At 38.5% G+C, this 23,347-nt stretch overlaps 1 protein-coding gene across 4 annotated transcripts in view; it reads right to left on the bottom strand.

Moving 5' to 3' along the window:
* AP2B1 (adaptor related protein complex 2 subunit beta 1) overlaps positions 1-23,347 on the bottom strand; it is a 123,314-nt gene that overhangs the window by 55,554 nt on the left and 44,413 nt on the right. For all 4 annotated transcript variants that reach the window (XM_034641843.1, XM_034641842.1, XM_034641841.1 and 1 more), the window contains exons 7-13: positions 21,499-21,720; positions 20,892-21,012; positions 20,667-20,762; positions 14,145-14,260; positions 11,290-11,455; positions 10,023-10,121; positions 2,317-2,576 (exon numbers count right to left, since the gene is read on the bottom strand). In XM_034641843.1, coding sequence (XP_034497734.1) covers positions 2,317-2,576; positions 10,023-10,121; positions 11,290-11,455; positions 14,145-14,260; positions 20,667-20,762; positions 20,892-21,012; positions 21,499-21,720 — 1,080 coding nt within the window. The remainder of the gene's footprint in view (positions 1-2,316; positions 2,577-10,022; positions 10,122-11,289; positions 11,456-14,144; positions 14,261-20,666; positions 20,763-20,891; positions 21,013-21,498; positions 21,721-23,347) is intronic.

The raw sequence follows: 23,347 nt of genomic DNA, 5'->3' as shown, positions 1-23,347 counted from the left end.
GACCTCATGTAAGAAATTGTTTCTTTTCATAGTTTCATTACTGGTCCTTTTCTTGTGTTCTAGAAAGGGTTATTTTTATTTGTTGATTTGTTTCACTCCCCCCCTCTGAGAGTCAAAACTCATCAGGAGACAAGTAATCTAAATGGCATATAAATATGGTTACAGAGGCAAGTTAAAAAGAAAATCACTATTTATTACCCAAACTTAAAAGACTGGGAGATGATGTACTTAGAAGTCAAATGCCACATCTAGAAGGTTAAATATGCTTGCTTACAGGAGAAATGCCCTACTGTTACAAGGCCTAATCCTCATGAAGCCACAACTTCCTTTGGGTGAAGATCACAGCACCTGCCCTAAAATCAAAGAGTCAACTCAAGCGAAGGTTAACGAATATCAATAAACATTGGCTTGGATGTTGTCCTTTCCTGTTTAAATATGTCCTTTCTCTTTCTTTTTTTGATGAGTCTGACTAAAGGTTTAGCAATTTTATTGATCTTTTCAAAGAACCAGATCCTGGCTTCCTTAATCTGTTCTATTATTTTTTGGTCTCTATTTCATTTATTTCTGCTCCGATCTTTACTATTTCCTTCCTTCTACCTGCTTTGTGCTTTGTTCTTTTTCTAGTTCCTTTTGGGATTTTACGTGCTTCCTGAGTTCCTCAGGAAGGTACTGCTGTAATCTTCCCTCTTGGAACAGCACTGCTGCATCCCAACTGTCTAAATGCTCTAACCAAAAAACACAGGGTGACTGAAAGGATTAAAAAGCAAGAGCCACCTATATGCTGCCCACCAGAGACTCACTTGAGACCTAAAGACACATGCAGACTGAAAATGAGGGGACGGAAACACATTTCCCATGCAAATGGAACCAAAAAGAAAGATAGGGTAGTAATATTTATACTGGACAAAATAGACTTAAATTTAAAACAAAGACTGCAACAAGAGACAAAGGACACCACCTAACGAAGGAAACAACAAGAGAATATAACAATTATAAGTACTTATGCACCCAACATAGAAGCACCTAAATACATAAAGCAACTATTAACAGACATTAAGGAAGAAAATGACAGTAATTCAATAATAGCAGGGGACAACATCTACTTATATCAGTGGATATATCATCCACACAGAAAACCAACAAGGAAGCAGTGGCTTTGAATGACACATAGGACCAGATGCTTTTTAACAGATATAGTCAGAACATTTCATCCCAAAACAACGGAATACATATTTTTGTGTGTATTCCAAGTGCGCATGGAACATTCTCCAAAATAAATCACGTTTTAGGTCACAAAACAAGTCTTATAAATTCAAAAAGGCTGAAATCATATCATGCATCTTTTCTGACCACAATGGTATGAAACTAGAAATCAACCACAAGGAAAATTCTGAAAGAAGAACATGAACACATGGAGGCTGAACAACACGCTCCTAAACAATGAATGGGTCAGCCAAGAAATCAAAGAGGAAACCAAAACATACATGCAGACAAATGAAAATGAAAATATAACTGTCCAAAATCTTTGAGATGCAGCAAAAGCTATTCTAAGAAGGAAGGTAGGAGCAATACAGGCTCACCTCAAGAAGCAAGAAAAATCTCAAACCTAACCTTATACCTTAAGGAGCTAGAAAAAGAACAAAGCCCAAAGCCAGTAGAAGGAAGGAATCTAGGCTGCTTTTATGAAAAAAAATCCTGCAAATATTATTTCATTTTCAGCTTTATAGCACAAAAGGAGTATCTGCTAACTTTATCCATAAGCTTCAGCCAAAGTTAGACTAAAGGTAGGGGCGCCTGGGTGGCTTAGTTGGTTAAGCTGCTACCTTCGGCTCAGGTCATGGTCTCAGGGTCCTGGGATCCAGCTCCACAGTGGGCTCCCTGCTCAGCAAGGAGTCTGCTTCTCCCTTTGCTGCCACTCCCCTCCCCCCACCACTCATGCTCTCTAATAAATAAATAAAATCTTTAAAAAAAAAAAAAAAAAAAAAAAANAAAAGCTAAAGGTACATATAGGCTTTCTTCCAAATTTTCAGCCCTGACAAGATTTCTAGCCTCATCTGCAGACTTAAGCAACTCTCAAACTTTATCAGTTTAGGTCTTTTCCATTTTCTGAAGCCATTATCTAACCTCCTCCCAGATTAGAACACAGAGGGGACTTTTACCTATTATGTTTGCAGCCACTGGTATTCAGATGGAGCCCCCAGGACAGTATAGCAGGTTTGCAAAATGCACAGTAAGTTCTTTTCTAGACTATAAAAGTATGAGGAAGACCAACTGCCTAGAGTTACTTCTCACTCAAAACCTAGTTCATCTGCTTACCTCCCATGATGTATTGGCAAGTGTTTGCGATGGATTCCATGACTTCCTTCCACAAAAGCATTGGGAGGCTTATGGTACACTGAAGCCAAAGATCCAATGTGGCAGATGAGCTCATCCAGCAGAGTTGGCTCAATAAGATCTGTCTCCTCGGAGATCAGTGGCTTCTCAGACAAGACTACTTCTTTGGCTGTGACAGGGTCCGTTGAGAGAAGGCGCCAATAAATATAGCCCCGGTCTCGAAGGTCAGGATTATCAGAATCCTAATGAAAGGCAAGGGCAAGAAGGTTTAAATGGAACTTTTCTCCATACAGAATCCCAACCTGCTTGATTTATTATCAAGGAGATGCTATAGTGATCTATAAAGAGTTGGCTGTTAAGATATTTAAACTCAGGTTCCTGGGTGGCTCAGTTGGTCAAAGCGTCTGCCTTCAGCTTAAGTCATGATCCCAGGGTCCCAGGATCCAGCCCCGCAATGGGCTCTCTGCTCAGCTGGGAAGCCTGCTTCTCCCTCTCCCTTTGCCACCCCTCCCCCGCCCGGGCTCCCCTGTTCGAGCTCTCTCTCTCAAATAAATAAAATCTTTTTTTTAAAAAACATATTTAAACTCAACATAGTTTTAACACAGTCATAATTCTATAATTTCCAATGTTTCAACGAATTTAAATATAAATTGAGATGGGTTAGTCCTAAGACTGAAATTCAAGAAAAGTTGGGAAAAGGAAAATAGAAGTTTAATCTGGTAAAAATTAACTTCTTGAGATGGCCTTGGAACATAAAAATAATGTTTTTTAACTGCTGTAAATATTACCAGGATAATTCATGAAATACACCTTCCAAATATTTCACCCATACCTTCTTTCTTCATTCAAATATTTATTATCTCCTATGGAGACACTGGCTAGGCCTTGGAAATAAAGGATAACAACACATAGTGCCTGACTGAATAAGCCCAGAGTACTAATTATTACAATATAGTATGAGAGGTACTATTATCTAAACTAATAAAAACTGTCAAAGAGTACATGGAACTAAGTGCTTCCCAAAGGGGTGACATTTTGGGGGGAAGCGGGGACAGAAGGAGAGGGAGAGAAACTTTTTTTGTTGTTGTTAAAGATTTTATTATTTGAGAGAGAGCACAAGTAGGAGGAGGGGCAGAGGGAGGGGAACAAGCAGACTCCCCGCTGAGTGGGGAACCGGACATGGGGCTCAATCCCAGGACCCTGAGATCATGACCCAAGCTGAAGTCAGACACTTAACCAACTCAGCCACCCAAGCGCCCCTGCAAAGGGGTGATATTTTATTATGTCTTTCCTGCGGTAGTTTTAAAATAATTTTATACATACTCATGGCTGAAAAAAAAATTTATCAATGCCACATCACAATCAGAAGTTTGTAATACAAAAATAAGTCTCTGAGGAACCTGGCTGGCTTAGTTGGTAGAGTTAACAACTTTTGTTCTTGGGGGTCATGAGTTCAAGCTCCACAGTGGGTACAGAGATTACTTAAAATTAAAATCTTAAAAAAATTAAAAAAAATTTTAAAATAGGGATGTCTGAGTGGTTCAGTCAGTTAAGCATCTGCCTTTGGCTCAGGTCACAATCCCCGGGTCCTAGGATCAAGTCCCATGTCAGGCTCTCCGCTCAGCGGGGAACCTGCTTCTCCCTCTCGCTCTGTCCCTCCCCCTGCTCTTGCTCTCTCACTCTCTCTCCCACTCTGTTTAATAAATAAATATTTTAAAAAATAAATTAAAAATAAAAATAAATAAAAATTTGAAGTCTTCCCAAATATCCAACCCTTCCCCACTTTAACTCTCCAGTGTGGTATGTATCCTTCCAGAAAGCTCCTAAGTGTACATATACTCATTTTATACAAAACCAGTTTCACTTTATATATACTGCGCTGCAAGGTGTTTTCCACATTAGCATACACACCTGCAAATTTCCCCTGTATATATAGCACTGCATCATTACTGACTAATGCCCTATCAAGGGATATTTAGATTCCTGCCTCTTTCTCCCTTCTTCGTGCCATTCATTCATGTGATCATTACAGAGTGGAAGTAAATATCCTGGTATCTACCTCTCAGACTATGTGGACATGGTGGCATATATGCCCACGCTGTTCCATTGCCACAACAGTAAGTCCCTGTTTCAGTTATCTGTATTTAAAACACACATACAAAAATATTTTCTTCAAAACCGGGCCAATCTGAGGGCTTCCATGTGAGTTTCTAAGTAAGCAGATGAACTGGTTCATGATCTAGCCACATAAGGCACTTAGCATTCAGCTTAATATTAGCAGTGAACCCAATGGTTTTGACTGCATGGTTTTAAATGGTTTTGCTCAGCTGTATATCATTAAATTTGCATCCACAGTGGATTACCGGTTAAAAACAAAAAAGCATAAAGAACACCAAGATACGGAAAGTTAATTAACAGAGTATCAAAATGGTATACATAACTTAAGATAATCTTTATCATATACACAGAATGCATCATTGGAACAGAAGTGCATATATATATATATATATATATATATATATATGCATTACATACCATATCAAAATGTTTGTAGTATTTGAAATGCCAGGGTTAAAAAAAGGAAACAGTGATAGTATCCAATTTACATGATTTTGTTTTGTTTTTGAGGGGTTGGGTAATTTGTTTATAAATAGCAGCCTGAAACCTCCTCACTTAGATTTTCATTTGGAAACAAAATTTAAACATCATAAAACATAATTAAGTTGATTTTTTAAGAGAGTAGAATATGAGTTTCTCAAAATATCAGGTCAGGAAAGGAATCCCCCCACCCCAGCTTTTGTTGATACATAAATCAAAAGTTAAATCTTAATTTATATATTCAATCCCCATGCACACCATTTGAAATTTGTAGACTAATTATGCTTTTTATTATATAATTAAAATGAAAATTGCACATCCCTTGACTGGGAAAATTCGGTCTTCTGCCTTTACAAATTAGTAATATTGTTGAAGTATTAAACTTTGTAATACTTATTAAAATGTTTTTTACTTCAAATTATGTATTTCTTCTATTATGCATACACTTAACCAAATGGCAAAAAATAATTCCTGTGGGGATTTACAAAATTATGTACATCTATAAAAAAAAAGTTTTAGTCCCCTCCACAAATTCAAAACACTGCAATAGGGCAAAATGCTGCATACAGAATCACCGGATTAAAGGGTATACACACTGAGGGTGCCTAGGTGGCTCAGTCAGTTAAGTCTGACTCTATTTTTTCTTTAAGACTTTATTTATTTGGGGGCTCCTGGGTGACTCAGCCATTAAACGTCTGCCTTCGGCTCAGGTCATGATCCCAGGGTCCTGGGATTGAGCTTCGCATCATGCTCCCTGCTCAGTGGGAAGCCTGCTTCTCCCTCTCATACTCCCCTTGCTTGTGTTCCCTCTCTCGCTATCTCTCACTGTCAAATAAATAAATAAAATCTTTAAAAAAAAAAAAAAGGGAGATTTTATTTATTTATTTGGGAGAGGGAGCGAGCACGAGTGGGGGGTGGAGGGAGAGGCAAAGGGAGAGGCAGATACCCCGATGTTGGGCTCAATCCCAGGATCCCGAGATCATGACCTGAGCTGAAGGCAGATGCTTGACAGACTGAGCCCCCAGGCGCCCCAGTTCAATCTGACCCTTGATTTTGGTTTAGGTCATGACCTCAGGGTTGTGAGATTGAGTCTCATGTTGGGCTCTGGGCTGGGCATGGAGCCTGCTTGCGATTCTCTCTCCCTTTCCCTCTGCCCCCCTTCTACCACATGCGCTCTCTCCAAAAATAAACAAATAATAAAGGGTATACACACTGTAAATCTTAATAGACACAGACTTTAAAAATATAGTCCTGTAAGAAATGGCTACAAATTTTCCAAGACCTAAAGTTAAGAGCAGGAAAGGATCTCCACTGTTTGAACACTGTTGTTCTGAGGGCTGATCTGTTAGGCCTATTATAAGCTGGACTTCACTGCCTCACTATTCATCTGTAGGCCACAAGAAATCTGGCCCATGGTTTTGGGCCAGATCTGCTTTTCTGCTAGCCCCACAGTTCCTTGCCAGGATCTGGAAAAATAGTACATTTCTAAAAATCTGAGAGCTTCCAAAACAATTCTTATCAGGCAAGTCCTAAAACAGTAATTCTTAAGCTGGACAGTGCATCAACATTATAACACACCAGGAAAGCCACTCTGTGGCAGATTCCAGGGCCACAGCACAGATTTTCATTCATTATGTCAGGAGCAGGCCCAGGAATTTATATTTCCAACAAGCAGCACAGGTGATCTTGAGGATGGTGGTTTCTAGTTCCCAGAGAAGTCTTCATCTTAATTTTTCTTTCATATTCTATACAGGGTTAATTATTAAAGTCTGGACACTTCCGTGTATATTCTTTTTTTTTTTTTTTTTTAATTTGACAGAGATAGAGACAGCCAGCGAGAGAGGGAACACAAGCAGGGGGAGTGGGAGAGGAAGAAAGCAGGCTCATAGCAGAGGAGCCTGATGTGGGGCTCGATCCCATAACGCCGGTATCACGCCCTGAGCCGAAGGCAAACGCTTAACCGCTGTGCTACCCAGGCGCCCCTTCCGTGTATATTCTTAACTAATTCCTCTCTAACTACCAAAACAAAGAAGACAAATCTTTAAAACAAAGCTTTGGATTCAAGGGTTCATTTTGTTATCCCCTAATAATATTTCTAATTATACCACCACTTTATTTAAAATTAGAAGCATAAATATTTCACATGTACTTTACTGAAATCTCAGCACAGGTAAAAAATAGTATTAATTAACTCCACTGTAAAGATGGGAGAGGACAGTATTAAAAAGAAATCTGCTCAGTCATGTCCTGAACCAAGGATGTGGCAGAAACAGAACCCCATCACCCAATTCAAATTAACACAACTTAGCAGATCACAATGCCCTCAATTTAAATTGCTACCAGCCAAAAGTATTAGGTTCAGCAGCTCTTCCTGCCCACAAGTCTTGTTCCTGTGCTTTAATAAAACCACCTTTTTGCATCAGAAAAAAAAAAAAGTATTAGATTCTTATTTCACAAATTTGAGGGGGGAAAAAAGAGAAAAAACTTCCAGTGGAAATTTATATTACACACATATATATATGCACAATAATAATAATTACATATATATGCCCAATATATAAATGTGCTTATTCTTTTATGCTAACTCCTCAGAACTCATTAACTGGACTGAAAAGGCAGGGCTAGGGAAACTGCTTAATAATTATTTATAGCCAAGAATGAAATAATCATCTACAATGATCTTAAAACTAAGTTCACTTATACGTATGACTTATGCACAATAGCGCTTCAAGCAGGGAAAGCAGAGAATGTGTAGTCTCCAAGTCATCCCTGACCTTCAGACTAGAGAAGCAGCACAGCACAGTAGATAAGGGCAGACACTGAAGCCGGGCTTCCTGGGTTTGAGTCCTAGCTCTGTCCCATACTAACTGGGCCTACATCCCAGTTTCCTCATGTATAAAATAGGAATAATACCGGGGTGCCTGGGTGGTTCAGATGGTTAAGTGTCTGCCTTCAGCTCAGGTCGTGATCCCAGGCTCCTAGGATCAAGCCAAATGTTGGGCTCCCAGCTCAGCAGGGAGTCTACTTCTCCCTCTCCCTCTGTCTCTCCCCCTGCTCATGGTCTCTCTCTGTATCGCTCTGTCTCAAATGAATAAATAAAATCTTTTAAAAAAAATAGGAATAATACAACAGTAGCAACCCTTATTGAGATTACGTTAATATGTGAAGTGCTTACTAGAATGCCTGGTACGTAGTAAGCACAATATAAATGGTTATTATTAAAGATTCTGTACTAGTCCTTGTACAAGAAGTCTAGAATCAGGAATATCTGATGGTTTACTTATACCCTGCCCTGTCCTAGAAAAGGACTTAGCAAAGCTTACAAAAAGGCATCCAAGGCTAGAGAGCCTGAGTCAAACTAAAAAAACAGAAAAATGCATACCACAATGACCTACACATTTTTGACAGGAGATCGTTAAATTTGATTCTAAGGTTTCGAACTGATACGCACAAGACACCTAGTCAGGCAAGCCACTGAGATGGGCAGTTGACTACATACCAATGGTGTAGGAGAATTCAAAACTGGTTAGGAATTTGTCTAATGGGACCTCATAAGGAAAAAGACATATTATGGAATAACAAATAACTTTGACAACAGACCCAAAGAGGACAGTTTCTCATGACAACCCTTGCTACAAGATGATGGTATCCATGTAATTTCGTAAATGAAATTCTATTAGGGGTCAGATACAATGCAGTCTAGATACCCAGCCCTCTAATAATCTGGCTTGATTCAGTGCTGAATTTCAATTATATGTAAGAATAGAGAGTCCTTGTATTCTTTAGGCAATCCTCCCTAAACACTTTATCTAAGGAAAGTTTTGAAAAATACCAGGAGATAAGACTGAGTTTGAACTCTGACAAGAATCCAAAATACAGCTCTCTTATGATGCCTTTTAAATACAGACCCATAAGCCTTATATAGGAGATGGAGATAGGGTTGAGAACTTGGGAATACAAGGGGAACCTACCAAATACACTTGCTTGATTATAAGACTATCCCTATCTAGAGATGAGCAGAGAGCAGGGCCCAGGCTCTCTCAGAAACTTGTTTTAAATCTATCTTATCACAGATTCAAACGAGTGATCAAGGGTCTACATGAGAAAGTTTAGAATGCTCACTTCAACACAGGTGCTATTAAATAACCACTGCCTTGATGGTTACAGAAACTGCTTTGCTTCAGACAAAGGAAGATATTTAAAAGGGAAGTTTAAGAAAAAAAAAAAAAAACCCAAAACACTCCAAAGAACTCTTACAAATAAATTTTGAAAGATGTAAAATTAGTAATAGGAAAAATGACAGGTTAGAACTAGGCAAAGCACTGTGAAAGGATTTTAAATTTTGATAAAATACCACTATAAAGATATGAATAAGAAAAATGGTGAACTGAGTATCTGAATCAGACTCATATGTAGACACACACCTGAACTTCCGACAGCCTGCTACAACCAGCCTGTTTCGTAAACTCAATTAAGAACATAAGTAACTATTCTAGTTACACTAGATAAAATAATTATTTTGATCTCTGTGCATCTAAAACGGTGACCTGATCTCTATGGCTGGCTGCCACATTCCTGAAATCAGAACTCATCCTAGGGAGGACCAAAAATATCCAATAATTAAAAAGGCAGCATAAGCACTTTAAAATTATTTAAAGAGATAGGCAATCAACACGAGAAGGTAGAACAATACCTGAGACCTTTGTCAAGGCATATACCAGCATTACATGGTACTTTCATTTGAAGCTAAAATTAAGTCCCCCAAAAGGAGTGAGATTCAAGTGAGTCACCCAGTATTGTGAGACTCAATGTCATTTTCACATAGTAGTAGGTCCTTCATTGACAGTAAAAAAAAAAAACCTAAGTTCAATTTTCATGAACTATCATAAAAACTGCAGTCAATTCACTTAAAATCCATAGAACCAGCTGTAATTCAGTGGTATAAGAGACACTGTTTTTACATTTTAACAGGATTTAGACTGCACCCTTTCCAATTAAAACCTCTCCAAATGAATCTTCTTAGAAAGTTTCCTAACTTCCTAAATATAAAACCAGACAAATCAAACCCACGCTTTTTCTAGATTTTATACCTGTGTTGCCAAACTCAAGACTTGCTGTACCAGCTCCTGTGTTTCTGATGGTTTCTTGAGAAACAGCTTCACGATGGCAGTAAGCAGAGTGAGCTGCACCTAAGGCCGTGACATGATTTAACAGATAAAGTGAAAGGCATTTACATGATTCCCTACCACCATTTCCAAAGTAGTGCTTATCCATCTATGAATTACTATGGGGGATTTCTGATTTTGATTAAGAGAGAAAGGCTAAAACTCAGGCATTATCAAAAATAGCAGGTCAAAGGTATTCATCAATTAACTCAATAGCCTCTTATCCCTAAACTGCAATTTTGGCATCAAAAATTGCTTGATTATTTATTAAATCCTTTATTATTTACTTCCGCCAAAAGATACAACTTACGGAGAATTAGGGAATTATCTGTCATACTAGGGTAAGAGCCAGAAAATAGTAAAATCGCACTGGATCACAGCTAATTAAGAGTGGGCTGTTGAACCATACAGAAAGCCACAGGCTTGTATGGGCTCCTTGTAAAGGCCCAAAATTACTATGGCAAATTACGTACACGACCTTCACTGTGCAGTGAGTGCAAATGCCAGGGGAAAAGGGTTTTATAATTTATCTGCTTCTCTGGGCCTGTAGCTCCGAGGTCAGGTCTCTCCATTTTGGTAGAGGAGAGACAGAAGATGGGAGAAAGTCCAACCACCCACAGAGAATCTTTCCAAACTGCACATGCCAGCCTTCACCCCAGCCCCAGGAGAGAACCCCTGCTGTAATGAGCAACAACCATTAGGAACAGGAATAGGTCATCTTCTGGTGAGAGAAAATAAAGAAGTAGTCATCACTGCTTCAGCCAGTAGTCATTAGAGTGTGGTTCTGGACCACTTACACCAGAACCCAGTAAGAAATGAAAATGCTTAAGCCCATCTCAGACCCAATGAGTCAGAAACACTAAGGATGGGGCCCAGCAACCTGTGTTTTAACAAACTCTCTAGGTTCATTAAAGTTTGAGAACCACTGGTCTAAAGAAGATTTGTCCCACCAGAAATCAGCACAAATGAAAAGATGACCCCTTTGGGGAGAAAATGAACATACTATATATGTAAATTCTCTCTCTCTCTCGCTCTTTCTTTCTCTCTCTCTCCCTCTCTCTGACACACACACACACACACACACACACACACACACACACACAGAGAGACACACACAGGAAAGCGCTTAACCTTTACTTTCCCTGAAATATTCCCCCAAAAGATCAGACACAGGACACAAATGAGAAATTACCTGGGTGCTTTCATCATGAAAACCCTCCAGGAAGCTCTCTAATAACTCATCTGCATTGTCAATTCTCTCAGCATATTCTCCCACAATCCAAATCATAGCTGCTCGAGCATCCGGTTCATCCAGAGAGTCTAAGTTCTCACACAGAGTGGCAATGATACTTTCATACCTGATTTAACAAAATGAACTATGGTTACACTGGGCACAATTGAGAATTGTATTTAACAATGAAGGCTAAAAACAAAACCACCAAACTATAAAGGTTTTTGGTCAAGAGAATGCACAGGTTTTAAGCCGGAAGATTGTATCTTAAATGTCCCTTCAATTATGTTTTCATACTGGACCATAAACTGCTATAAAAGCTCATCAGATATTCTTTTTCTTTTTTTGTTTTCAAAGATTTTGTTTATTTGAGAGAGATAGAGAGAGAGCATGGGAGGGAGGGGCAGAGGGAGAAGCAGACTCCCTGACGAGCAGGGAGCCCCATGTGGAACTTGATTCCAGGACCCTGAGATCATGACCTGAGCTGAAGGCAGATGCTTAGCCGACTGAGCCACCCAGGCGCCCCAGATATTCTTTTCACAAGGAAAAATTAACCTGTGGTATACGATAATACCACTAACTTATACTTCTAACAATCTTTCCAATAACTAGATCAGAGAATTTTCCTATGTATTATTCCATTTTGTCTTCATGGTAGAGGAACAGAAATTCCACTTTACTTTTAGGAAAATAGAGTTAGACAACAACAGCATCCAGACTACAAACAGTAATTTTGTCAACTAATCCACTAACTCTGCTTTTTACAGAGATCATTATGTTCCTTCCTCCCAAGGTACCCATACTAATGTTTTGTTTCTCCAAAGAAACAAAAAATTCAAGTACTTATTTTTATTTGTACAGGTCTACAGAGCTCTCACTTTTATCATGCTGAATCCATCTCCTTGGCTAATATAGTTTTAAACATAAAAACGACAGCGTAGGGGCGCCTGGGTGGCATGGCTGGCTGATTGACTCCCGGTTTCAGCTCAGGTTGTGATCTTGGGGCCATGGGATCGAATCCCACATCGGGCTCCGTGCTCAGAAGAGTCTAAGTTTTTTTCTCCCTCTGCTCTCCCCCCTCACTGGCTCGGTCTCTCAAAAATAAATCAATCTTTTAAAAAATGACAATGTATAATAAATTAACATGTAGACAACTGAATAGTACGTTTAACTGTTTGCCCTACTTCCACTGATTAAAACAGGTTCCTGATAGTACTTTCTTAAAATTAAACTGTCATAAACCCTTATTAATAGAAACCAGAAATGGAGACATTTTTCTGCTAATCACAATGAAATATTCATCTCCACCCTTAATCTTTCTAAACTTAGAAACCCAACTCTCCTCTTTTCTGGGAGAGTGACAAAAGCACATGGTCCTTTTCCCCAAAATACCACTTCTAAAATTAAAAAATATATATATAATGCTTAATAAACCACAAACTTGCTAAATAAAGTATTTCTGCCAATTCTGAGTGCACCACTAAGCTAACTTATTGCAAGTTGCTTCATTTAACACTATCTTTAAAGACTAATCAGAATCTTCAGCACAACACATCTCTATGATTATAAGGCAAAATGAGATTTAGGATGCTTACAAGACCTGCTTTTATTTCACCCTTTCAGATCCTTTAATCACTTGCCTTCAAAATCAAACCTAATCAGGCATTTTTGCTTCATAAACTAAAAGGGTTCAATGTGAAAAATCTGTGGACTGAAACTGTAGATTCTGCATACCTTCATGGGAATAGTTATAATACTGCAGAAAGGGACAGAGATTCTGATAATTCATTACATGCTCTATAATTTTCTACAAAGTAGTAGGTAACATGCAAAGTAGACAATAAACTGTCACCTTCTTGGCTTTTACAATCATGTGGCTATTAATTTATCATTCAAACTGAAACGATTTCTGAGAGTGAAAAGCAGCACAACTATTAATTATGCCTGGGAACAGGCATAAACTGAAATATGGCTGGACAATCTGTAATATATGGGCTTTCTCTTTAATAGTAACATCACTGACAAAGAATCTGGTCAACTTTGGGGCACCTGGGTGGTTCAGTCGTTAAGCGTCTGCCTTTGGCTCAGGGCGTGATCCCGGCGTTATGGGATTGAGCCCCGCATCAGCTCCTCCGCTGGGAGCCTGCTTCTTCCTCTCCCACTCCCCCTGCTTGTGTTCCCTCTCTCTGGCTGTCTCTCTCTGTCAAATGAATGAATGAATGAATGAATGAATGAATGAATAAATAAATCCTTAAAAAAAAAAAAGAATCTGGTCAACTTCAATATATCCCAGTTGACTGTCATTCAGCTTCTGTTCCTCTCTATGTAGTAAAGCGGGATGAAAAATCAGGTTTTGATCCCTGTACTAACCACCTTCTACTTTTTTTTTTTTTTAACATTTAAAACACTCTTTTATGTTTTTAATTATTTTTTTTAAAGATTTTATTTATTCATTTGAGAGAGAGACAGAGAGAGCACACAAGCAGGGGCAGAGAGAGAGGGAAAGGGAGAAGCAGGCTCCCCGCTGAGCCAGCCAGGAGCCTTGATGTGGGACTTGGTCTCAGGATCTGGAGATCATGACCTGAGCCGAAGGCAGACAGTCAACTATCTGAGCCACCCAGGCGCCCTTTAATTTATTTTAAATTAAGAATTATTTTTCATAATAAAGTATCCAATTTTAACAAGATTTTTAACAAAGTATCCTATTATGACCAGTTACATTACAAAGAATAATTCTCACCTAGCCAATTTCAAAGTGCCCTATTTAAACATTTCCTAAATGGTTTGAGGAAAAAGGTAGAAGTAGTTGGACATACTTGTTGGGGTACTTGCGAAAGATGTCCCTGATGACAACAATTGCCTCTTGGACCACATAATTTACTTTGGTCTGGATGAGATCAAGCAATGTGCTCACACAGCGCTCTGCAGATTGCTACAAAGAAGAACATAATAAATGACAAGTCAGATGATCTCTCCAATAATGCAACTTCAAAATAAAAATAACTTTGAACAGGTGCACCAACGAAACTAGACTAAAGATCAGGCACTTAATTGACCAAGCTATACTAGAGGCTAGGCTTTTTGATGGAGATACACAGAAGTTCCAGTTATAGTCCAAATCTTATTCATTGCAAAATATATTGACAGATAAATCGATTCAAACAAAACTAATCATTCTGGATAGCCATGGAGAACAGAAATGAGAAGAAAGAATGAGTGAAGGTAGGAGGAAAGAAGAATGAAAGAATAAACCAAGGTAGGTCTTTTCCTGGAGTTCATGGATGAGTGGAGACAGCAGAAGGCATCTTTAAACCTCTTGAAATGAAATTGCCAAATTGCATATGTGCATACAAGTATATTTTCCAGGGAGAGGATCCATGGCTTTCATTATATTTTCAAAGTTATCTGTGACTCAAGAAACTCTTAAGGAAAATTTGCCATCTTCTGAACTATATAACTGAAAGTCTATGGCCTTAGATAAACTGCAATTTTCCCCAGCTTACAGTTCATCTATAAAATTTAATCTATTAATCTCTTATTAATGAAGGGATTATGAGAGACTACAAGTGATAAAACTAATATCCTGAAACTATAAGTCATAGTTGTTTTTTTTAAAAGATTGTTATTTATTTGATAGAGAAAGAGCAGGAAAGCACAAGCAGGAGGAGTGGCAGAGGGAGAAGGAGAAGCAGGTTCCCCACTGAGAACGGAGCCTGATGTGGGGCCCGATCCCAGGACCCTGGAATCAAGACCTGAGCTGAAGGCAGTTGCTTTTTTTTTTTTTTTTTTTAAGATTTTTTTTATTTATTCGACAGAGATAGAGACAGCCAGCGAGAGAGGGAACACAAGCAGGGGGAGTGGGAGAGGAAGAAGCAGGCCCACAGCAGAGGAGCCTGATGCGGGGCTCGATCCCATAACGCCAGGATCACGCCCTGAGCCGAAGGCAGACGCTTAACCGCTGTGCCACCCAGGCGCCCCTGAAGGCAGTTGCTTAACCAACTGAGTCACCCAGGCGCCCCGTATAAATCATAGTTTTTAAAAGAAGAAGGGTTTCAGACAAGAGATCCTAAAAATCAAGGACTGATTTATTATATATCATAATGTGCTCTGATGTGTCACTCCATTACCTACCTCCTGATAAGATGCAATAGAAAGTACCCAGTATCGGCTAAGAGGTATTTCTGCCTAACACTGAACATGAATATTACCAAACCTCTAGATTTAATTATGTAAAGGGGATGGCAGAATGAGAAAAACAGTATCACTAAGATACAACCATCCAAATCCAGACTCTGGGAAATTGTACAAACCTGATGACCTAGTCCCTTTAATAAATGGCACCAAAAGTAAGTAACTAAAGACTTAAGAGACAGTAACCAAATGCAACGTGTGGATCTTCTTTAGATTTTTATTTGAACAAGCCCCCTATAAAAAGACCCTGAGACACAATTAGGGAAAACTGAACATGGACTGGGTCTTCAATGAGATTAAGAATTATTGTTAATTGCTGGGTACAGTAATGGTATTGTGACAATGTATTTTTTTCCAGATGTTCTCTATTAGATACACACACTGGACTACTCTAGTAAGATCCTATCTGAGATCTGCATTAAAATCCAATAGCACTCCGCTAGGAGGAAAAAGATAAAAGCAGCAACATGTTGATATTTTGTTCAAAATGGGTGATGTGTACATGACAGCTCATTATCAACTTTAGTGTATGCCTGACAACCTTGGTAATAAAACCTTTTAAAGGTACTAAGTTAAACCACTCCAAGCTAAAATGCAAAACAAAATTGCATCTTGAGGTTATTCATATGATGACTCTGTTGCACCACAGAATGATTCTGCCATCTTTTATGTATTTTTTCCATTTCTGGATTCTTTTTTATTCATTTTTGGCTAGTAGTTCCTGTGCGGTCACTGCAACAGTAAAATAATTGGAAATTTTTAAATATATAAATTGTGATAAATTATAAAGTATATAGGATATAGGTTACGTAAGATTTAAATTATCATAAATTAAATAATACAGATACAGTGGTTAACACAGGGCTTGATATAAAGCTCACATTTAGTGAGTCCTTCCTATCATTATTATAATAAAGACAAAAGGCCATTTCCCACGATGCATCAATATTTGAAAAATATTTAAGTCTGGGACAGTAATATTCGAGCAATTTGTCATCTCAACCATACTGCTTTTTGATTAAAGAAAAAAAAAAGCCTACCATTATTACAGCAGGATGGCAGAGAGGCAAGAGTAAACATCCAATCATTGTTCAGACAAAAAAAGTCCAGAAACAGAGAAATATATACGCACGTATAAAATTTAGTATGAGACAACATTTTTAACAGCGAGGAAAGCATGATTTGTTCTAGTGTTTGATCCTCACCCTCATATTTTTCACCAAAATTGTAATTGTTTTAATTATTAAAAATATCTTTAAATGTAAAAAAACAGAATCTCTGCCATAGAAGTAGACAATAATGATGAGTTTTGGTCTGAGGCAAAGCACAATCTTCTAGATGTGCCACTAAAGAGCTACCGAGAAAACAACTCACCACATAAGAAAATGCAAACTTCTGTGCATCAAAACAGCAAATGAAATCAAAAGGAAAACAAATTGGGAAAATAAATGCTAACAAAATGAGGAGTTAATATCTTTAATTATAAAGGATTTTTTTTTTAATCAATGTGGAAAAGCCCATTGGAAAAAGGTGCACAGGCAGTGAACAAGCAATTCCAAATGGCTAACAAATGAAAAAATGCTCGCCTTCGCTAGAGATCAAAGATTTGGCTACAAAGTCTGCTATATTTATACCATTATTTGGAAAAAGAGCAGGAACTTTAAGGTCCTACAATAAGAGGAAGGTTAAATAAATTATGAAGCCATCACACATTATGTCTATAATCCACCAAAAATTATGTCAAATATTAACTAACATGGAAAATGTCCATGTATAATTCAATGAAAAAGGCAGACTACAGAAATAAATAGCATTTTTAGGATGATCTCATTTTTGTAAGAAGTACAGCTGTGTATGAAGGACTACACAGATGAAGACTGAAAATCACGGCCACATCATCTCTGGGAGGATGGAATAGGTAGGAGAAAACAGAGTGTTCCATTTTTGTTTAATTTGTGTTATTTTCCAATTTTATTTAGTAAATACATATGGCTTTCCTAACAGGAAAAATACCATCTTTTTTTTTTTTTTTAAAGATTTTATGTATTTATTTGACAGAGAGAGACAGCCAGCGAGAGAGGGAACACAAGCAGGGGGAGTGGGAGAGGAAGAAGCAGGCTCCCAGCAGAGAAGCCTGATATGGGGCTCGATCCCAGAACACTGGGATCATGCCCTGAGCTGAAGGCAGACTCTTAACGACTGCGCCACTCAGGAGCCCCACCATCTTTGTTTTTAAATTGAAGGATGAATATGGTGGCTAACTGAACACAATTTAAAAAATACATACATACATACATACATAAAGGGATGAGACACATATCAGTATCTTATCTTGACTTATAAAAATTAGAAATAGTAAACACCAGAGAGCAGAAGACTAGGAAGTGAGAACTTACTGCCTTAATCCCTCTCAAAGAAATGAAATCATTTGATTTTATATGGAAGACTAAGAAGGACCATGGGTTTATCTCCTCCTTAAAGAAATAGGTATACACTGTAAATATATAGTTTTGTCAATCATACCTCAATAAAGCTGAGGGTAAGGGGGAGTAAAATCTACTAAAAAAAACAGACAAAAAACAAATAGGCAAAGGTTACTGAAAAAAAAAATACTATGGGATTACCTTTCCAGTGCTATATATTGATTGAGCAGCTTACTGCTTAATCTTTAACCCAGCCAACTGGAACAAAATTAAATTATATATTTTCTTCACCTCAGGATACTTATAGCAACATACAAATACCTATATTTAAAGTAATGATAAAAATACAACTCAAACTCTTAAAGACACATAAACTTTCCAACAAGCCCTGCTCTCACAGCTAGGCATGAAATTAAAATTCATTTTTTTCTCATCTGTCGTAAAAAGGATAAGATGCCCTGAAAGAATGCAGCAACTTGGTTTAGAGGTTACCCAGAAAGTCTCCTACAATCTTCTCCTTTCCCACGAATGCTTAATTAGAAACAGGAATCATCACCTCTCCTGCCCCACTGACTGTGTTTGGGCCAGGCAACTCTTTCCAACTGATAGCCTTCATGACTGAAATAGGTCTAGGAAAAGTGCTCCAGCAAATGCAGACAACCTAAGAGAGCGCTAGCTAGAAGGCAGGAGCCTTGAAGGCTGATCTCACTCACTTCCAGACGAAGTTCATTTCTCACATACTCTAATATTCCCACCAGGGCACCCCGAGTCAAAGGAAAAAGTGAAAGCCATCAGAACTTTAACACTTCCAGAAGATTATGGACTATTTTTCCATTAGTCACAGTACGTGGCATTAACAGCCTCTAGGAATCCAGATGGAGAATGCTCTCTAGTAATTCTAGGGATAGAAAATCTCTTTTAACTTCAGAGTGATACAATTTTACAGGACTCTTTAGAGCTTTGCCAAAGAAGTCAGTAAGACAATGACAATCTGGCAATGAATAGCAGAAAATTACTCTTTATGCTACCAAAATTTCTCTGAAAATTAAGTGGGTAAGAAAAGGAATAAGAAAAGAAAAAGAAAGAAAAGATAAGAATGTAAAGAGTGGTGATAAAAAAAAAAAGATGTAATATTTCAAGATTCAATAATCAGATATCCCCATTTCTCAATGAAGCAACAAAGTGTATTAAATACCTGAAGCAACTAAGCTACGAGAACCAGGAGGAGAAACCAGGATGAATTAACATCTTGCTCCAACAACTAGGCTGCTGAATTATTTATCGATGGTAACTCCATGAAGCAGCCTTGTCTCAAATAAAAACAAGGAAGGCCAATCAGGAACTTGGCTTTCATAGATGCTTCTCTGACACAGCATCTGTTTCCTTCTGTTCCCATGGAGTACTGGACAGACTGTCCAAATTATTTTAGTATCCTTGAGAAATCATATGGTCCAACCCTCTGACTCTAAGCAGAACTGCAGTCAAGTAGCAAGAACACATATGGAGCTCTGAATCCACAACATCATAGCAAACAGAGGTCTTTATTAATTCCAATACATTTCTGAGTGATGAACAAATGGAGGACTGGAGACTGATGGAGCAGGGCAGTTTAAGTTGTAGCCCATAACACCTACTGGAAGGCTGCAACCAAGCTAAAAAATCAGTCTGCCTTCAAAGGTCACAGAGAGGCTCTTTCAGAGGACATCGAAGTAAAGATCAACTCCCTGCCCTAAAGCAGAAACCTGTTAGTCAGCAGACCTGCCTATGCTCACATATGTCCTGATCGACTTTTCTGTTAACTCATTCTTAAATACACATGGGTTGCAATTTACTATATGTGTGCTATATGCCTCAATTAAAAAATTATATATAGATATGCAAGAGTCAGCACACGATACTCCAGATAATTAAATTTAAACTGCAGACACAAAACACTGTAATTCATTTCCCCAGAGACTCAAGAAGCTATCTCAATCACACAAAAAGGAATGCTGTGTGAGAAGTACCACTAACAAGAAAGAGCTATGAAGATAGGCTCCATGGAATGATGGCTGTGCAGAGGCCAAACAAGCAATAAACCAGACTGCAGCAAGCGAGAGGACAGAGGACCAGAAGACAAAAGGGTCCAGGACAAAAGACAGTTTACAGGTTCGATACTATGCTTGAAAAGCTGGAATAAAGAGATGTTATGAAGATAAACAATGCAAGAAAAAAAAGAAAGGCCATTACAGAAACTCCAGAAAAAAACAAAAGACTCTATAAGAAAGAAAATATAATCATTTGTATTCTACTGGCTCTACATATTTGGTCATAATATGCACAGAAAGTTTTGCAAGGCTTTAGTTGACAGAACAATAAATTAAGGGACATTATCTAAATTTACAAAGATAAGCAATATAGGAAGAAAAAACCTCATGATATAACTATTGGAGAATAGGAGGGTTCAAGTAGGAATGGTGGCGTACATGAACTGTTACTTAAGTCACAGCACAGAGTTATAAAGATAGTATCTACAATTGATTAAGTCAATAAATACCATATTATTTAGAAATATGGAAGCAGCAAAGTAACTGAAACTAAAAGGAGTTAAAAATGATTCCCTCTAGGAATTTTAACTATGTGCTTTATTATTTTAATAAATTAAAAAAAACGCATTTTAAAAAAAGGAGTGAAGACAACACTCTCAATCCCATAATGTGACCACAACTACCATCAGACACTTGCCTCCACTTTGATGGCACACCGTCCAATGGCCCTCACAGCCTTGCGAACAAAGTCCACATCCACCTCTGTGGCGTATTCCTTTAATTCCGCCAGAACCTGTTACAAATCCAGAAGGTACACAATCATTAACGATTCTCAAACAGCGATTTCATGGTCTAGCTGCTTCTGAAAGCCAGACCTGAAGATCTAAGTGATTTATAAACTTGAATCTGCTTTAAGTCTGACCTGAGCAATGTTGGCTTGGGATGCTAAACGAATCATGATGTCCAATTTCTCTAGTTTAACATAGATGGGATCATTGTACTTCACAAAGAAGACTTTGATTTCCTGCTTCAAGATTTCAGGCCTGTGGTACACAGAAACACATGATAAGGAAGGCGAGACATGTACTGATACAGCCTTCAAAGTCTGTATGAATATCTAATCTGTGCTCCAGCCACTCCACCCCATCCACCAAACCTCACAGATTTCCTTTCTACCCTTCTAACCGGATTCCCACCTGGCAGACAATTTTTAAGGGCTAGGGTACATATTGCTAAGAACTGCTGGAAGAACAACAATCTGGCTCTAAACTATGGCCTAAGCCATAAAAGCTGGCACTAGCTGGTACATTATTAGGAGGCCCATCAGGAAACAAAGAAAGCTGTAGAACACCAAGTGTTTATCGCAGGAACATTCCAAAAGCAACTGTTAGCCTCCCGATCCTGGGCAAGCTGCTCTGCCATACAACATTTTCCTTTCCACATATTCACACTGGCCTCTGTAATACTGATATTGTTAAGCTTAATTCAAAATAATAAGCACTTTAATCACCAATTCATTGTTTCCCAACCTTTTCTGGACAATTAGATTGATATTCCTCAGGGCGACGTACTGCACCTCTGGCTCCCCAGACAGCAAAGTGACAAGCGGAGGGGCCAACTTCTTCAGCAGCATATTGTAGTAGTCAGAGTCCTTGGGTAACAACTCTAGAAACTTCATTAGGACTTTAACCGCTGAAAGCACCACTGCTGAGTTGGCATGAGATAGCCGGGGAGTTACACGCTCACAGATGCTGAGGGCAGAAAAGGAAAATTAACAACCTGAATTATTTCTTTGCTTAATCCAGAGCCCACAGTGTACCGTGTCAGAGTCCCATGGATCAAGTATCAAGAAACTAGAGAAACGGTTAGAAAAGTCAAAGCTCCACGTGGAAACAAAACTGGGATCCTACACTTGCAGAAGCTTCATTCCCAGCAAACTACACACAGAGCAGGGACATCAGAAGATTCAGGAAATCAGCAACAAGGGATGCTCAAACTGGAAGGAAACTAGGCAATACCCAAAAATACCTGAGGCACACACCATTTACCCTCGTGTTTTACAGTCTTCTCCATCTCCCCATATTACGTAAGGGCTCCTTGCCTCACAACCTATTTCTCCTCAACCTATAGGGTGTCAAAATTAAGTTCTGAGAGTTACTTCATAGTGAGAGATATAAACCGTGACTGAAGGTTTCATAAGATGCAGGAGGTGAGTTGAGCAGGAAAACGACACAACCCCTTGCCTTCACGATAATAAGGAAATCTCTGAAAGCGTTTTTAAGTAACAGAACACCACTGCAATATTCTCCCAAACCCTTCCCCTGTTCTCCCAGCCCCTGCCACCTACACTTAAAGGCCTCCTTAAATCTTGAGTATGTAATTATCTGTTGAGGGTTCTTCAGAAATTAACCTGATTTTGATAGCTCTTGGGCAACATGAGAGGCTGGGTGATTATATTCAGTTAAGGATTTAAGATAAGTAAGGTGGTTTCTCTCCCTTCCTCCAGTATCTGACACCCTGACCTCCCTCAGGTCTTTATACAAATGCCACCTTCTCAGCAAGGCCTTCCCTGACTACCCTTTTACAATTACAATTCCTCATCCCCAAACCTCCAGTATTTCTTAGATCTCCTCTCTACTTTATCTTTCCCGTTAGTGCTTATCATCCTCTGACATATTATATATTGTATTATATATACTTCTGCCCCATCCCTCAGAATAAGTGTTCCGTGAGGGCTACAATTCTGTTGACAGTATCCTCAGGGCCCAGAACAATGCCTGGCATGCAGCATAGACTCAATAAACATTTGCTAAGTGAATGCACAAATAAGTGTGAGATGTTGATGACCAACAAAAAATCAAATTCTATATAAAGTTCCTTCCATAAGATACTTGTAATTTTTTTTTTAAAGATACTCGTACTTTTGATGGAAAGAAATAATCAGGGTAAGCTTTAGTTAAGGTCCTAAGGGAACAATTTCCCAGACAAGTTAAGAGAACTTACGTTATGGTAGCTTGAGCTTCAGCCAGGCTAGGAAGGTTCTTATCTACCATAACTAAAATATGTCAACTTTAATGAAGAGCCAACATTTCTTCCAAAGTACTTTACCTAGTACAGTGCCTATATATATACAGAACACTCAATAAAAATTGGTGGTAATTCCAACTCTGTAAACTAAAATGTGTGTAAGCATATATGAAATTTAAGTCAATTTGTGATGGTCAAAGAAAATTTCTAACAGTGAACTTGGTAAAGGGCTGAGCAGAACAACCCAGGTGCACCTTCCAAAATCTTTTCCAAATTCAGACTGATGTGATTTCTGTATCTAATGAAAGACACCATATGTCTTGCAGGCTTCAATACATTTTCTCTACTACT

The sequence above is a fragment of the Ailuropoda melanoleuca genome, chromosome 13 (assembly GCF_002007445.2).
Source record: "Ailuropoda melanoleuca isolate Jingjing chromosome 13, ASM200744v2, whole genome shotgun sequence".
Taxonomy (NCBI): domain Eukaryota; kingdom Metazoa; phylum Chordata; class Mammalia; order Carnivora; family Ursidae; genus Ailuropoda; species Ailuropoda melanoleuca.
Note: the sequence above shows the minus strand (reverse complement) of the source record. Positions and strands in the feature narration are given on the sequence as shown.